A 15443-nucleotide genomic window follows, 5' to 3' on the forward strand; every position below is an offset into this window, starting at 1 on the left:
TCACGAAACTACAGGGTGGCCCGACTGGAGTGGTCTCGTCTGAGAGTGCAATGGGTGGATGAGTGGAGAAGAATCGTGTTCAGTGATGAGAGCTGCTTTTGTTTATGGCGATCTTATGGACGGTTACGTGTTAGACGGCGCAGAGGAGAGCGATTAAATTTGGACTTTTTGGAAAGACGTCATTCTGATTTAACACTAGGTGTCATGGTTTGGGGTTCCATCCAGTATGGTAGTCGGTCTCCTCTTGTTTTCATTTATGATAGATTAAATGCTCAGAGGTACATTAATAGTGTCTTAGAACCGGTTCTTGTACCATACATGCACGACCATCCTGGAAGCACATTTCAACAGGAGAATGCGCGACCACATGTAGCCAACGATACTTTGAGGTATTTGGAAGTTGAAAATTTGGATACTTTGCCTTGGCCAGCTCGGTCTCCAGATTTGTCCCCAATAGAGCATGTATGGGATATAATGGGTGGGAGACTTCAACGTTTAGCTCGCCCTCCAGAGACCATAGATGAACTCCGCGAGCAGGTGCAGATTGCCCGAGATACAATACCACAGGAAGATATTGACAATTTAATTTTAAGCATGCCACGTCGCTTACAGGAATGTATCAACTTAAGAGGAGATACCACCCATTATTAAATTATTATTAAATTTTTTCACTTATTCACAATAATTTTCTTTTGATATTTTGATCGTTTTTATCTATTACCCGACCCAACGTAATGCCAGAATTTCAAACGTGTACGATGTGTTCTTCTTGGTGTTGCGGTTTTTTTGAAAGTCAGTGCATTATTGGACGAATGAAATAATAATTTTTTTCTTTATTTTCTTCTGTACCTATAAGGAAAATTGAGTAAATAAACAGTGTGTGGTACAATTTCAACGAATTCACGTAAAAATGAATTAATTTTATACTATTGATTCAACCTTATTTATTTTTTTTATATTTTATGGGAGGTTCTATACTTTTTGGCTGTACCTTAGGTCATAAAATTCTCATACATCTTAAACAATTTAAATGACGTATAATAACATCTATCCAGGAAGGAAAAGATTACTGCGGACTATGGTTGGAGTAATATATCTTTGCCTTCTGAGTCTCAATGAAAACTTACCCAGAGTGGACGAAATCTTTCATAGTTGAAGAGTTGGTTTGGTTGGACGGCTCTAATTCTACTGGCACAGCACTATTTTCGACAATTGGCACATTATTGGTTTTGGCACTAGCACTTACATCGTGTTTATCGCTCACGTCGCTTTGCCCCTGTTCGGCCAAAGTCACTACAGGCACGTGGACGTCTCCTTCACTACTATCACCACAAATAATATGTTCGGTTGGAACTTTAATGTCCTCGGTGGGCGTTAAATACCGCTCGGACTCGCTGTCCTTCTCATTCCCGATGCTCTTTACTGGACTAATAGGAACTTCCTGACTAGACTTCACTTTCTTTTCCGCCTCTTGCTCGTCCAGCAACTTTTCGCAATTGGCCAAAATTTCCTGGACAATTTCTTCAATAATTTGGCCCTTCTGCTGCTCTTCGCTCATCTCTTCCACTTTAGCGGGGCTACCGAAACTCGTACTACTCCCTGTGTGGACTCCGTTGCACATCGGGGAATCTCCAAGAGACTTTAATGGCGAGTCGATTTTATTGTCACTAAACAAGTCACTAGTCCTCGAGTCTAATGAGACACCTTCACTATCCTCGTGCTTGGCTATGTATGAAGCTGGACTTCCTTCGGATATTGTGGAATTGTAGTCGCAACTACAGACCTGCTCGCTCTTATCGTTCTCGTTCAACTCGATTTCGCGAATGTTTGGTCTTGAGGAAGGCCAACTGTCCTCGTCCGCTTGACATCCATTGTGAATCGTTTGGGGTTGACCGTGCCATCCGGAGATAGTGCTGATTGGGTGCTGTTGTCTTATTACGGGATCGGTGATCTGGTCCGCACGGTGTCGCTCATAGTGTTCGTAGACTTGGGAGAATTGGAGTTTGAATTCTTCGTAGGACACCTACCGAATAAAAGTTTGCAGAATTCTCAACATTAATCGCAGGGAGTCACATAACTAAATCAAAAATGACGTAAAATACCGAGGAGTATAAATCGAGTACTCGTTGACGTTACAAGTATTCGTTCGGTACAAATTTGGGTAACTAAAAGGCGTATTACATATACAGGGTGTTTGGTAGGTAGCGCAGGATACTGCATAGGATATTAAAAGAGGTCCATCTGAATTTATTGAATCGAAAATACCTATATACTAAGTGCTACATTTTTCTGATAATTAAGTTTTTAATATTTTTCTATATGAGTGTGATTTTTTGCAATAATTTAAGTGGAACAAAGCAACAAATCCTTTTACCACAAATATGTATTAAACTTTTATATTATGGGTAAATGGGTTGTTTAAATTATTTAAGCCATAAAATCAAAGTTTGCTTTGATATTTACTTGAACTTCGTAAACATGATTTTCCTAGTTTGTAGTACAGCAAACAGGCAAATTCGAAGGTGGAGTTTATTCGAGAGCTTGGGAGTATGTTTATTAGAATTTTTTCAACACCTCTTTAGGTAATGATCTTTCAGTTGTTACGGAAAGTTTCTTAAACAACATTTTAAAATCAAGGGAAATTGATTTAAAACACTTTTAAGTATCTACCAAACATATTCGCCAAAACTTAGGCTAGCTATTTGTTATCTTAAGATAATTTTCCCGATATTGGAGATTTTTGGAATTTTATAATTATTTAATAATTTTTCATCCGGTCTGCATATTCGCATTAAATAATATTTGATAATATAAAATTATATTTTATTTTCCAATGTAAGGAAAGGAAATATTCGGAATTTTTTTTGTAGATTTTAGACAAAAATTATAAGTAGATGGACTTCTGACTTGGCTTTGATTTTAAAATATCATTAAACATTATTGAAATTGATTTTAATTTGTTTTTAAATCTATTTGACAATAGAAATAATAAATAATTTTTTAGTTAGTATGTTTCATAACGATCATTTTTACGTTTGAAATCTTAAAAATTTAAATTAGACGAAATAAGTTTTTTAGCAACGAGGAGTACGCCGATGTTATTTATTGCTATGGAAAAGCTGATGGAAACGCTGAGGCAGCTAGACGATTCCATCAAAAGACTCTTCTAAACCGTCGAACTTTATATAAAAGCGTGTTTAGTCGGACCTATCATGGCATCAGAGAAACTGGATCAATTCGCCGCAATTTAGACCCCATGGGCAATCGAAACAAACCTGAAGAAGAAAAAGTCCTTCTTGCCTTTACATCAGATTCAACAACTACTATAAGGAAAGAGACGACAAGAAGTAACAACTCAGTTAGAATGTCTGGTACTTCGTGAATTCCGAGAAGAAACACGCATTTCATTATACAGCGGTGCAAGGACTGGGACCCTATTCAATACAAAGATTAACATTTTGTAATTTTTTTCTGAATTGTGATATGGAAGAGAGAACCTTTGGACAGATGAGTCAAAATTTAACACAGAAGGGATTATAGTCTACCATAATTTACATTATTGGAATGATAAGGATGACAATCCTCATACGCAAAGACAAACTTCCTTTCAACATAAGTTTAATGTTAAAGTGTGGCGCGAACTTATCGTTGATCATTTTATTGCAGCATATACATTACTACAGAATTTATATGGGTAAAACTCTTTCGCTTTTTTGCAAAAAAGTCTGCCTGTTCTAGTAGAGGATTTATCTTTGAATTTACGAACAGATATATTCTTTCAAACACGATGGTTGTCGTGCCCATTACTAACGTAGGACTAACCTGAACTAACCTGAACTAACGAAGGATATGCGAATATCTAAATCAAGTGTTCCCTAATCGCTGGATTGGGCGAAATGGGCCCAATCTGGCTTGCCAGATCTCTTGATCATACGTCCTTTGAGTTTTTTGTATGGGATCGTATGATATCGCTGGTATATAAAACAAAAATTCGAAATAGAAACCATTTAATCGCCAACATTAATCAAACTGTCTAATAACTTGAACGAGAAATGCAACTCGATATCGCCACAACAGCATTGAGGAATAGAGCACGTAGATGAATTCAGGATGGTGATTCTAATTTTGAACATAATATATAAATTATTATTGATTTATTTAACATTTTTTTAGTTTTTTTAAATCAATTAAGAAATCTTCAAATACTTTCTCCCTTTGCGCTGGAAAATGACATTTTATTTTATAGCATTAAGTTTGATTTAGTGCAAATAATTATATTAAAAATGCTAAAAAAACTAAAAACCTCGAATATCTGGAAAACAAATTTAAGACAATAAATGGCTAACCTAAGTTCTAACGAATGCGCTTGGTGGATACTTAAAAGTGTTAAGATTAATTGCTCTAATTTTTAAAATGTTTCTTAAGAAGCTTTCCATAAGAACTGAAAGACCATTACCTAAAGAAGTGTTTAAAAAATTTGAATAAACATACACCGAAGCGTTCGAATAAAATCCAAGTTTCAGTTTGACATTTTGCTGCATTACAAAACCAGGAAAATCGTATTTATTAAGTTTTAGTTAACTAATAAAGCCCTGTTAGATTTTATGTATTAGACAATTTAAATCCATTCATACATAATAGAAAAGTTGAGCACCATTTTTTGATAAAAGAGCTTGTTGTTCTGTCGTATTTCAATAATTGTCGAGGAACACAGTCAAATTCAAAAATATTAAAAAATTTATTGTCAGGAAAGCTGTAACACTTGGTATTCAAGTATGCTCGGTTCAATCCATTCAGAATCACCTTCTCTAATACTCTATCCAGTATCCTGCACTGAATACCAAACAACCTGTATTTATAAAAAATTATACAGGATATATCTTAATGACGAGTCTATATTTCAGGATATGATTCCTGAAGTGTGAAATACTATTCTTTTGGAGCGATTTTCCATAATATAGGAACATGAAAACTGCTCCAGATACGGCAAACACGAAGCAGATCAAAAGGTTTCTAAAATAAACAAGCACGATCGATATTGTAGCACCTTTACTTACCTGCTCCATTCAATTTGTATTACTTCGAATTAATACTACTCACCTTAGAATGGACGATTGCCAGAGTATCCACCCACACCCTCCAACCTCCGTATTCGTACTTAATAGCGTGGTGTAGCAACATTCTGAATAGGGCATAAACCATGTCTGACAGCTTCTGTTCTTCGGTGTTCTGAGGATGGATGTACGCCATAGCAATGAGCCACTCTTGCCAAACTGACATTTGCAGAACTGTCCTACGATTCTCCCTGTTATTGTTGCATAGCAGGGTCATATCAGACAAGAACAGTTTTTTCACTTCTAATAGCTGATCGGTTTGTTTCGACTGACGAATCAGGGTAGCAACGACTTTTAGAATCACTAGAGACGAAATAAAGGTTATAGTTCAAAAAATATGGATAAGTATTATACAGGGCGATCCAAATAGCCCACAAAATAATTTTTTTTTATGACGTAAAAACAATACTCACTAGGATTTTCCAGTCTAAAATGCGACTCAGGCTCAGGATGTCTCGTGTAAAGTATCTGCTGACTTATATGTTCGGTCATAATTTCGTACAGCACATTGTACGTGGGCAACGACAGCGAATCTTCATTAAGCAACAGCCTGTCGGTCAACAGGGTGTACAAATTGTGCGGGCTCATGACGTCGTACTTTCGCTTATGAGTGCTTCGACTCAGAAAAAATCCCAAGAGCTTGAGCGCTTGCAATCTAATCAGTTGACTTTCCATGGCGAGAAGTTTGAAAATGGTTCGGACGCCAAATTTGGCATCGAATGCGGGTACCATGCATGAGGGATGCTCAGACATAAGCGAAATCAGCATCTGTAGAACGTCGTGCAAATTCTCATCCTCGTAGACTGTAGTCAGGTAATTGAGAATGCTCTGTAGTTCGTCGTCTTTCACCTACAGATAACAGAAACTTAATCGCAAAAATGTACGCGACGTGAAATGATTAAAATTTCAAAGGTAACGCTAAATCTTTTTAAAATTCCTATCAAAAGCCGATGTATGAATATTAAAATTAAATCAGAGATAGGTTAAAGAGAGAGTTTATTTAGCAAGTTTGTTACTACTTACGTACCCCGTTTCCAAGCATTATGAGCTGTTTGAGAAAGAGCAAAATGTACGCCCTAATTGCCAGAATATCCTTTTGCGCTGGCCTCGGACCGTCTGCGAAATTAATTAGGCGTTAATTATTAATAACACTCCATGGAAAAGTTGAGAGCAACTTCAAAGTTTAAAGGTTAAAGAAATAATATTTCGTTAACAGTCTTGGGTTTATATGCTAATGACTACCGGCAAAAAGGTGTCGACTTTTTGTAGATCTCCGAGAATTTAAGGGCATCGATTAAATCTTCCAGTTATACGCTTAACTTCGGGACAATCTCGCTACCCCGGAACGAATTTAATTATAAGGAACCTGTGATTACGTTAAAACCAGGCATAGGTAGAGATAAAATTTAATATAAAATGGCAACCGGCAGCGGGTTTACAAATTGCGAAGTAATTAATTAGTGTGAATTCAAGTTGACGCATTATCACTGGAGTATTTTGAGAAGCTCAAAAACTTAAGAGCATCGCATATATTAGAGTTTTGAGCAATTGCCGTACCTAGCGCTCCACCGACGGGTGCAGGCAGGGTATTCGCAAGTGCGTATCAAATGCATATTTTCCGCACATTAATTTAAATTACGTACTGTACGATAATCAATACGTAAGTGTGTATTTTTACAATTTTTGGGCGTTTATGTGGAAGTAAGTACAATGTATTAGGGGTACAAATAAGTTTCCGCCGTTTAACAAAGCATGGTCCCACCAGAAGGTTATGCTGAAATTGCTAGATGTAAATCTTACTATCGCAAGTTTGATCAACTAGTAACAACATAACCTAGAAGTATTAGTGGTTTCGTATCAGCATAACATTTTTTTTTCTTGCAAAAATGTCAAGTTTTGTGCCGAATAAGCGTCATTTGCGGGAACTTTTGATTTACTTCTTTAATTTGAAGAAATCTGCAGCTGAGGCGCATCGATTGCTTGTAGAAGCATATGGTGAGGCTGCTTTGAGTGAGAGAAGTTGTCGTGAGTGGTTTCACAAGTTTAAAAACGGTGAGTTTAACGTGGAAGACAAAGGACGCAGTGGAAGGCCGAAAACGTACGAAGATACGGAATTGGAAGTGTTATTGGAGGAAGATTCGTCTCAAACACAAAAAGAACTTGCACTTACATTAGAAGTGACGCAACAAGCAATTTCACATCGTTTAAAAATGTTGGGAATGATTCAAAAACAAGGGAATTGGGTTCCTTATGAACTGAAACCCAGAGACGTCGAACGCCGATTTTGCATGAGTGAAATGCTGCTTGCCAGGCATAAAACAAAGGGTTTTTTGCATCGTGTAGTCACTGGGGATGAAAAATGGATCCATTATGATAACCCAAAAAAGAAGAAATCATGGGGTCTACCTGGCCATGTTTCAACATCAGTAGCCAAATCAAATATTCATGGAAAAAAACTCATGTTGTGTATTTGGTGGGATCAACTTGGTGTTGTATATTATGAGTTGCTCAAATCGAACGAAACTATTACTGGAACTCTCTACCGAACACAATTAATGAGATTGAGCCGAGCACTCAAGGAAAAACGCGCTCATTACTACTCTAGACATGACAAGATTATTCTCCTACATGATAATGCTCGTCCGCATGTTGCGGCACCGGTTAAAACCTATTTGGAAACACTTAATTGGGAAGTCCTACCCCACCCGCCATATTCACCAGACCTTGCCCCATCCGACTACCACTTGTTTCGATCAATGGCACACGGTCTGTCTGAGCAGCGCTTTACATCATATGAAGATACCAAAAATTGGGTCGATTTATGGATAGCTTCAAAAGATGAAGAGTTTTTTCGCCGTGGTATCCGAATGCTGCCAGAAAGATGGGAAAAAGTAGTGGCCGTTGATGGGCAATACTTTGAATAAAACGTAATATCCCGTTCTTTCACAATTAATTCCAATTTTTTTATAGAAAACGGCGGAAACTTATTTGTACCCCTAATATTAAAATTACAAAATGGAAGTTTGCAACCGCATTTGCTTAATGCTGCTAAGAAAATATTAAGTTTTAAAAAACCATATGGCTAGACGAAAGTCAATGATGACACACTGTCCACAAATAATGGACAATTTTTTAAATCTATATACAGGGTTCGCCATTACTCCGACCTTGGTTCCTGGTGTCTTTGTATAAATATCAATATGAAATGTTTTATACAGTACTCATTTACAGCTAAGGTCGTGTAAATAGCACACTTTTAATATTCCAGATAAGTTTTAACAAACGTATACAATCTAATCATTTTCCATGTTTAAATATTTAATATATCTAGACAATCAAAAAAGCATATAAGTTTTCTAAGATGTATGAAAAAATTACAAAAAAAAATATATTTAAAAAAATTATGGGACAAATGAATAGCACACTTCTAATTTCGTTAATAAAAATCGAATTTTTTTAATATTTAGTGGGATATCCATTTTGCTGGATAACTGCTGTCAATCTGGCAGGCATAGACTCTACCAATCTTTGGCAAAAGTCGTTAGGAATTTCATTCCACGCTTCTTCAATGAACTCGCACAATTCATTCATGTTTTTGGCATGTTTTCCACTTCAATCATTTTTTATTCTTTGCCACAGATGTTCTATTGGGTTCAGATCTGGGTTCTGGGCTGGCCAATCTAAAACATCTACCGAGTTGTCTTTAAGCCAATTCTTTACCAGTCTAGATGAATGTTTAGGGTCATTGTCTTGGACAAACTTAAAAGCAACTGGCATAAATTCCTCCACGTAAGGTTCCATAATGGTTTCCAGAGTGTTTTTGTAGACAAATCGATCCATAACTCCATCTATCCTATGAATCGGCCCAACACCTTTCCAAGACATAGCACCCCAAACCATGAGATTTCCACCACCAAACTTCACAGTCTTAATCGTGTAGCGTTCATTAACACTCTGGTTACGAGGTCGACGAACATGGATTTTTCCATCCATTCCCAGATGATTAATCTTAGTTTCATCACTAAATGAACATTTTTTCCAAAAATTAATGTTTTCTGTTAAATATTTTCTAGCAAAAGCAACCCGGCGAATGTCGAGAAATAAGCGGTTTTTCTCTGACGCGGCAACCACGAAGATTTGCTTCATTCAATCTTCGTTTTATTGACTTCAGCGACAATTGGATACCATGATGGTCAATTATTTGTCTCCTAACTTCGCTTGCACTCCAAAAAGGATTTGCTTTGCTCATTCTTACCATAATTTTATCTTCTCGTTCGGTAGTTTTTCGTTTCCTAGGAGCCCTTACCGTGTTTTCATAACTTTGTGTACTATTATACAAGCGAATAGCATTGTAAACTAGCCTTCGAGAACATCTTAAATCTTGGGCTATTTGAGAAATATTTTTTCCCTCGTTTTTGAGTTGCATGATCAGTTGTCGCCTTTCAGGTCCACAATGTCGCTTCTTTCCCACTTGAAAACGGAGCTTATTATTTAAGATGTAAGAAAAAAACATTTACTTACTGTTTTATACAATCTAAGAAGATAGGAACTGCTTTTTAAATATTTAACTTTAAATTTAAGCCAAACGTGCTATTTAAATGCCGAATGTAAAATAATAAATTTTAATTTAAAAAACGGAGAAATGTGCAAAAAGGCAAATCTATAGACGATTGTTTTTTAGGGTTTATCAGAAGAATATTCTATAGCAAAAATTCCTATTTATTTACAATTTAAAAAAATATATGAATTTAGTATGTGTGCTATTTATACGACCTTAGCTGTATATCGGAAAGCTGCATGATTTAATAATAGTTTTGTTTATACAGAATGTTCCGTTTTCGCTGGGCAGCATAGTTATAATTTTTTAAATAGCAACCCATAGTTTTTTTTATACCATTTGATGAAACTTTAATTTAGAAGGAAAATACATTAAACATTTTTTAAATTGGTTGTGGCGTTGCCATATTAGAGAATTTTTTTTTTAATGCAGCATCAAAAAAAAAATTATCACGAAACTTGTGTTTTTTGAAATTTGTTGTTGTAAAGTAGTAAATGAAAGTCAGAGGTACTTAAAAACTTTAAAACACTTTTTTAATTAATTTTATATTTTTTATTTATTTATTTAATTTTTCTTTAATTTGCAAATTTTACAAATTGCTGAAACTCGTTTTTTTTTAAATGATACCCATGATTTTTTTCAAGTCTTTCTAATGTAGTTTTTAATTCTCTATTAATTTGCAATAACATCTTTTCATCTAACATTTACAGTTATGGAGATATTTACAAAATTTCAATGAAATTGCAACAGGCATTATCATAATCTAACAGATTTATTCTAGTAGGCTTTGCTTCTATTTAACAAAAGCATAAATTACTTATTTCATTTAGTTGTCATATTACCTGTCACTACCTTCTAATATGGCAACGCCGCAACCAACTTAAAAAATGTTTAATGTATTTTCCTTCTAAATTAAGGTTTCATCAAATGGCATAAAAAAAATTATGGGTTGCTATTTAAAAAATTATAATTTTCTGCTGCCCAGCGAAAACGGAACACTCTGTATAAACAAAAATATTATTAAATCATGCAGCTTTCCGATATAAATTAGTACTGCACTAAACATTTCATATTGATATTTATACAAAGACACCAGGAACCAAGGCCAGAGTAATGGCGAACCCTGTATAACTATATATAACTTTAAGTTTAATTTATTGTTCAATTATTTTCATTTTCTGTGTAATTTGAACCAATGAGGTGGCAGCAAAGCACATTTGCTTTGCTGCCATGTTCATAGTACCTACTTCCATGTAAACGCTCAAAATTCGAAATTTAAACTACTTTTTTCCGGGAAAAAATATTTTCTTTAAATATCGAGCACCCGCATTAACGGGCACTAAGTGCGGCGATATCGTCCATTTTATGGCTTTTTTTTAAATTTTATTGCGACGTTTGGTAATATGTTAGACAGAAACAGAGCTTTCGCTGACATTATTACTGCACAGAGTGTGCGCCAGTGCGAGAACCTAAATTCGACATTAGTGATATAAATATCGGTAAAGCTGCGGTTTCCTAGGAAAGCGGTGTCGCAATATAGGGGTAGCAATGAATCGTCCCTCGTGCACTTCACTGTGATTGACGGTGTTGAGAATATTATTGGCGCCATATTTCGGCTCTATTAGGGTATAGTGTTCCCAGGAAACCGCAGCTTTTCTTAACAAGTATAAAAGGACAGGTATTAAGTGGAGTAACACAGGATGACACACACAGATATGTCATATGAATGACGAAAGTGCGGGCTTCGAAGTTGGCAAACTAAGAACCGGTTCTTTAATGTCTAGTTAGGGAGCGACTGGTGTCGGTTAATTACTAGCTGGCAGAAGAAGGCTTAAGTTCAAATTAAGTTGAGCTTAACTAACAATTGATGTAGGCACAGCTATCTGAAAGATCTCTAAAATAGCTTCAGGCAGTTTAATTAATGGTTACTCTTGGCAGTAACTTATTTCACTAGCAGTTTAGTAGGACATTGAAGAAACTGGTTTTAAGTATCACAAAAAGGAAGCATAACAAATGATGTAACAATAAGAACGCAAGATTTGAATTGCGCGCCATTTTGGCTGTAATCTTTTGATAAGTGAATACGCGCGCTCGGTCGAAACCAGATAAATGGGAGTTAGTGAGCATGGAGCGATATACATTGCAGCCATACATCCTTATTGTTAAATTTTACTAGCAAAATGGCGAAAACTTGGTTGCTTCAACTCGTAAAGTTTGTCAAATTTTCGGTAGAAATAATGTTTTTACCTCATCAACTGCAAAAAAAATCGATAAATTTGAAAATATTCGTTCCATTATTGACGTGAAAGACAGGAAACGAACTGGTAGTGGTCGTTCAGAAGAAAATATCACGGCAGTTCGCCAGAGTATGAGCGAGAATTCAGAGGCCTCGACTTGTTGCCGTGTATGAGGATTAAACATTTCAACAGCCACTCCTCATCGTATTCTCACGAAAGATTTACATTTTAATCCTTACAAAATCCAACTACTCCACAACTTGTGCCTACAGACCATGCAGAGCGAAGATAGTTCACTTATTGGGTCACTGAACAGTAAGAAATGAATGCCGATTTTGTGGGCAAAATAATCTTTAGCGACGAGACCCGTTTTCACCTGGCTGGCTTCCTGAATAAGCAAAATTGCCGATTTTGGGGCTAGACACATCCAGAAATAATTCATAAGAAACATGTGCATCTTTGTCATGTCGCTGTTTGGTGTGTCTTTTGATCTGGAGGAATCGTTGGATCGCAGTTCTTTGAAAACGAATCACCTAATGCAGCGACGATAAATGACGAATATTATCGTGACCTGATAACCGAGTCATTTGTGCCTCAATTGCAAGATATTGTTCTTGAGGACATGTGATTTTAGCAGGACGGTGTCGCTTGTCATGTCGCCCGAGAAACATTAACGATTTTACACGAGATTTTTCCTGGTTTCCTGCCGTCCTGATAAGAATTGGCCCCCACGATCAACCGATCTAACACCTCTTGATTTTTTCCGTTAGGGTTTTTTGAACTCTCATGTTTCTGCCACCAAACTCAAGACCACTCAAGCATTAAAGGCCGAAATTGAACGTGGTATCAAATAAACACCCTCACATTTATACAAAACGGTATTTGAAATTTCGTCAGGTGTGCTTTTGCGCCACCGGAACCGCGACGGATATTCAGCGCATGCGTTAGTTCATACTTAATTCTCATATGTCTATATTCTAAATCAATAAAGATTTTAGCATTTTGCTGTAGAAAACAATGTTTTATTTAAAATTCAAATCTTACATTTTTATTGTAACACCCTTTAGTCTACGATCGAATGTCGACGAATACTCTACATAAAGTAACTGTACATTCATTAATAACTCAACATGGAATGAAAACGACTGTCGTTTTTCAAGTAGCTAGTGATGTGCAATAGATGATATATGTGTCTGGGGAAATTATTGAGGAAATTACTCGATTGGACCATGAATATGTTTATGTGGATCTTCGCCAGATTTTCTCATTTTTGCACTTTCTTATATATACATATATATGTTTTCAAATTAACGTTTCATCAACTCACCCAAGCCCTTCGGTACAATCCCACTTTTCATCCTGGGATTCACCACCCAGTAGTAGTACTTCAGCGTGTGAACCGTTTGTAGGACGGTAGAGACCCGCCTCACATTGCTGTAAATCTGAGTGTCCGACAGGAACTCGGTGGCGAGGTACGAATAGAGACGTGTCTGAACTAGTGAAGGAGTGTAAATCCAAAGCGCAGGATTGAAGAGCACGTGGTCTAAGAGCTGCCATGTCAAAAATGAAATGCAAAACAACTATATCAAAAGTATTCAACATTGTCCCCCGTACTTACCCACTGATGTAAAAATGAATTAAATAAATAATTATAGTTATAAGTTAAAAGATCTGTACAAGATTAACTCACACATTTTGACGTACATAGATAGCATAGAGCCGATTTTAAATTAATTCTACCATCAATGAAATAGAGTGTGTCCCAAATTGACTTCAGATATACACTGCCGCTCAAAAGTATTTTGGGCATCCATATTTTGTTGTATTATTTAAATAAAAAGATAGTGCAAATATGCTCTTTGAATACATTTAACTACTTATCTCCAGCACAGGCCTCTTGTACAAAAATATAAAAATGAATATTAGCCTGTTACCATCTACAAAATCATAAAATTAAAGAAAACCGTTATGGGACATTAAAAAAAAAACAGGTATAACAACAACTTAAAATGATTCGGAGGAAAAATTTTAATTTGTTTTTATTTTTATTCCATATAGGGATAACAATCTTACGTTGTTGACAATATAAACGATGAATAGATCGAAATTAAAGTTAATCTGTTTACGTTTTCACAGTGATAAGTTCGTGTGGGAAATAAAGTGCTGAAAATAATGTCTAAAAGAAAAGAACTAGATATCGAAATACGTGGGCAAATAGCAGTTCACCACAAGACTCGCAAAAACAACCGAAAAATTCCCAGAAAGACGCATTTAGTTCCCTCCACTGTTGACTATATCATAAAAAATACTAAAAAACTGATAGTTTAAGCAACAAAAGCGACTACAGAGGGCCCGGAAACACTAACATTGAGTGATAGAAAACTGGACCAAATTACTATGGACAGTAGTAGTAGAGTAGAAACTTGAATCGTTCAGTCCACGACGAAGTAATGTTTGTTTATAGAGCAGTGGGTGAACGTACACGAAAGGCGTGTCTCCTGCCTACTGTTAAACTTGGAAGTGATCAAATCATGATTTGGGGCTATCTTGCTGGCATAGCTATGGGCGGCATTGTAAGAATTGAAGCAATTTTGAAAAAATAATTTTAGAAACTTATGCAATACCTTCTGGATTGATGTTATTGGATCTGAACTTTGTGTTACAGCAAGACAATGACAATTTAAATTACGCAAACAACATTTACACGATTTAGCGAAGGAAGGTGTTGTTAAATTAATAGCTTGGCCTCCTCAGAGCCCGGATTTAAATCCATTTGAATTATTGTAGGACGAATTAAACAGAAACGTCCGGGAAGGGGCCTCCACATCAGCCAACGACTTGTTCAATAATTTGGAAGCAGCCTGAGACGAATCCAAAGTCTGGAAAAAGCTCGTGACATGAATTCCCCGATTATGCGCTGCAATCATCACGGGGAGGACATATAGATGAAGCGTCCATTTAAATATATGCAGTATTTTTCCATTTTTCTAATATATAGTATTTGAGTTAGCTAACATTTGTCCAAGATTAAAGAATAAAAAATTAAGTCTTTTTCATAAATTTCAGTGTTAATTCTTATGAAATAAAATGTGTCCACAAACTCTTAAGCGATAGTGTACATACGCATTGATTGGTGGCGTTTGTGATTCGTTAAATAGGGGACCAAAATTAAAATAACCAGGAAAGCTTTTGACTCATTTAATTCATTCGTTAAAAAATCGTAGGTCACCTTGAACAACTTTCTCAAACCTTACCTCAAACTTATTGATTCAAATGGAGCTTGCATTTTAAATTTCGAAGAGGGAATTTTCGGGAAACCAATCAGACATAAACGAAGGAAGAATGTGCGGTTTGGAATATTTTTGTGAGCAATTTACCATCTTCTCACAGTTTTTTGTAAATTTCATGGGTTCTAAGTTCCCTGTATTCTCTACTGTGTCTCAATCTTGGAAGTAAACAACAATGGATTTTTTTTTTGTAACGGCATCGCATATGTCCTAAGTATCTTAATAATATTTTACTTTCAAAAGTACT

The 15443-nt window shown here is 36.0% G+C and overlaps 1 protein-coding gene across 14 annotated transcripts in view; it reads right to left on the minus strand.

Moving 5' to 3' along the window:
• The window catches only part of rg (rugose), a 677097-nt gene that overhangs the window by 216960 nt on the left and 444694 nt on the right, over positions 1–15443 (minus strand). For 9 of the 14 annotated variants that reach the window (XM_066297050.1, XM_066297055.1, XM_066297047.1 and 6 more), the window contains 5 exons: positions 13237–13489; positions 6142–6230; positions 5528–5963; positions 5101–5417; positions 1128–2023 (listed from right to left, as the gene is read on the minus strand). In XM_066297050.1, coding sequence (XP_066153147.1) covers positions 1128–2023; positions 5101–5417; positions 5528–5963; positions 6142–6230; positions 13237–13489 — 1991 coding nt within the window. The remainder of the gene's footprint in view (positions 1–1127; positions 2024–5100; positions 5418–5527; positions 5964–6141; positions 6231–13236; positions 13490–15443) is intronic. The other 5 variants (XM_066297056.1, XM_066297048.1, XM_066297054.1 and 2 more) reach the window with 1 other exon arrangement.

This window comes from Euwallacea fornicatus, chromosome 27, assembly GCF_040115645.1.
Source record: "Euwallacea fornicatus isolate EFF26 chromosome 27, ASM4011564v1, whole genome shotgun sequence".
Lineage (NCBI taxonomy): Eukaryota > Metazoa > Arthropoda > Insecta > Coleoptera > Curculionidae > Euwallacea > Euwallacea fornicatus.